Source organism: Borostomias antarcticus, assembly GCF_949987555.1.
Source record: "Borostomias antarcticus genome assembly, chromosome: 16".
NCBI classification, from domain to species: Eukaryota; Metazoa; Chordata; class Actinopteri; order Stomiiformes; family Stomiidae; genus Borostomias; species Borostomias antarcticus.
The window spans coordinates 5,890,157-5,892,656 of record NC_140249.1 but is presented as its reverse complement, the minus strand read 5'-3'; the positions used below and the strand labels follow the sequence as shown (position 1 = coordinate 5,892,656).

At 48.9% G+C, this 2,500-nt stretch overlaps 1 protein-coding gene across 1 annotated transcript in view; it reads left to right on the top strand.

The window, feature by feature from the left end:
• Positions 1-2,500, top strand: part of aqr (aquarius intron-binding spliceosomal factor) — a 63,469-nt gene that overhangs the window by 7,021 nt on the left and 53,948 nt on the right. Inside the window, exons 12-14 of the mRNA XM_084451058.1 lie at positions 758-874; positions 1,318-1,431; positions 1,912-2,015. Coding sequence (XP_084307184.1) covers positions 758-874; positions 1,318-1,431; positions 1,912-2,015 — 335 coding nt within the window. The remainder of the gene's footprint in view (positions 1-757; positions 875-1,317; positions 1,432-1,911; positions 2,016-2,500) is intronic.

Here is a 2,500-nt window from a genome sequence, read left to right as displayed (position 1 = left end):
CTCAGATGTCCTCTGGTCTCCTCTGGTCTTCTCAGATGTCCTCTGGTGTTCTCTGCTGTTCTCTGGTCTTCTCAGATGTCCTCTGGTGTTCTCTGCTGTTCTCTGGTCTTCTCAGGTGTCCTCTGGTCACCTCTGGTCACCTCTGGTCTTCTTTGGTGTTCTCTGGTGTTCTCTGGTGTTCTCTGGAGTTCTCTGGTCTCATCAGGTGTCCTCTGGTGTTCTCTGCTGTTCTCTGGTCTTCTCAGGTGTCCTCTGGTCACCTCTGGTCTCCTCTGGTGTTCTTTGGTGTTCTCTGGTGTTCTCTGGTGTTCTCTGGAGTTCTCTGGAGTTCTCTGGTCTCGTCAGGTGTCCTCTGGTGTTCTCTGATCTCTGGTGTTCTGTGGCACGCAGAGGTGGGAGGTGATTTAGAACAGTGTTGTAGAACATCAGCCTCTTTGAAATTTGTTCCCAAAATTCAGTTTAGTTTCAGTCCAGTCCAGCTCACTTCTGGATTTTTAACTTTTTCCCCACATAATATATTCAAGTGGAGTTAAATAGTGATCTATCCTTCTGTTCCCCCCCCTTATTGTGTGTGTGTGTGTGTGTGTGTGTGTGTGTGTGTGTGTGTGTGTGTGTGTGTGTGTGTGTGTGTGTGTGTGTGTGTGTGTGTGTGTGTGTGTGTGTGTGTGTGTGTGTGTGTGTGTGTGTGTGTGTGTGTGTGTGTGTGTGTGTGTGTGTGTGTGTGTGTGTGTGTGTGTGTGTTCGTTCCCATTCCCAGGCCTTGCTCCCCACCAGACGATGGTTCAACACCGTCCTGGACGACTCCCACTTGGTGGTCAGCTGCCATCTGTCCAGCCTCACACAGAGAGAAAAGGAGGGACACCTCTTCTGCCAGGTCAAACACACACACACACAAACCCTTCTAGATACATCCGTCATAGCATTCTACATAATAGAGTTTGTGCCGCTTCGCCGGCCAAGCTGGTGTTCTGAGGGCATATCAACAGGTCAAAATTGAAAGAGTGACAGGTCGTAGCAGCAAATGAGAGACGCTAGCCCGGGTTAGATGGGCGGGGCATATCTATGGGTAGGAGCACCTGATCGCCAAAGTCGTTACTGATTGGTGTCGCCGGGATTCCGGCGATAACAATGAATTGCCAGGATTTGAACACCAGATTTCTGCATTAAGTATCCCAGAGATCTGTAGCATGCAGTAACGTGGTTAGCGTAGCTTACGTAGTGTATTGGCGAAAGAAATGTCGGGTCAGACACACAGTTTAAATTCTGTTCCTGTTTCTCTCGCTCTTACTCTCTTTCTCTCTCTCCCTCTCTCTCCAGCTGCTGGACATGCTGAAGTTCTACACAGGTTTTGAGATCAACGACCAGACAGGCAACGCCTTGACCCAGAAGGAGATGACCACCCTGCACTACGACAGGATCACCTCTCTGCAGGTGGGCTACATCTATCACCTGGTCCTCCTCACACTAACCTCTGCTCACCTCTCTCCAGGGAGGGCTCCGTCTGTCACCTGGTATTCACAATAACTTCTGCTGTTTGCTTCATTCACAACCTCCAGCAGATGGTTTACTCATGGGAATTAGACCAGACCAGAAGTTTTAGCAGTGAATCAATGTCCCAGACTGCGGATTGGATTTGCTTCCGGGACATGGATATGTCATGGATATAGATTTGTGTTTCTTTAGTGTCAGATGCAGTCTTAAAGAGGGGATAATAACTGGAATGACCCATCCTTGTGTTTCCATGTCAACTGGATTTCCCTTTCAGCTGGATTCTGTCTGAATATTTAGCATGCTCTCCAGGAACAGCTGTTCGTCTCCACTATGTTTGACTGTCATACCATGACCTAAACATCTTGAGGCTAAATGTTTGGTTTGTGTGTGTGTGTGTGTGTGTGTGTGTTGGTTTTCCAGAGGTCAGCGTTCGCCCATTTCCCAGAGCTGCAGGACTTTGCATTGTCCAACGTAGCGGCGGTTGACACACGGGAATCCCTCACCAAGCAGTTCGGCCAGCTGAGGTACGTGACAGAGAGAGATCAGCTGAGGTACGTGACAGAGAGAGATCAGCTGAGGTATGAGACTGAGAGAGATCAGCTGAGGTATGAGACAGAGAGAGATATCAGCTGAGCTATGAGACAGAGAGATATCAGCTGAGGTACGTGACAGAAAGAGATCAGCTGAGGTATGAGACAGAGAGAGATATCAGCTGAGGTACGTGACAGAGAGAGATCAGCTTAGGTACGTTACAGAAAGAGATCAGCTGAGGTACGTTACAGAAAGAGATCAGCTGAGGTACGTTACGGAAAGAGATCAGCTGAGGTACGTGACAGAGAGAGATCAGCTGAGGTACGTGACAGAGAGAGAGCAGCTGAGGTACGTGACAGAGAGAGCAGCTGAGGTACATTACAGAGAGAGATCAGCTGAGGAACGTTAACAGAGAGATCAGTTCAGCTGAGCTACATGACAGAGATCAGCTCAGGTGCGTGAAAGAGATCAGCTGAGG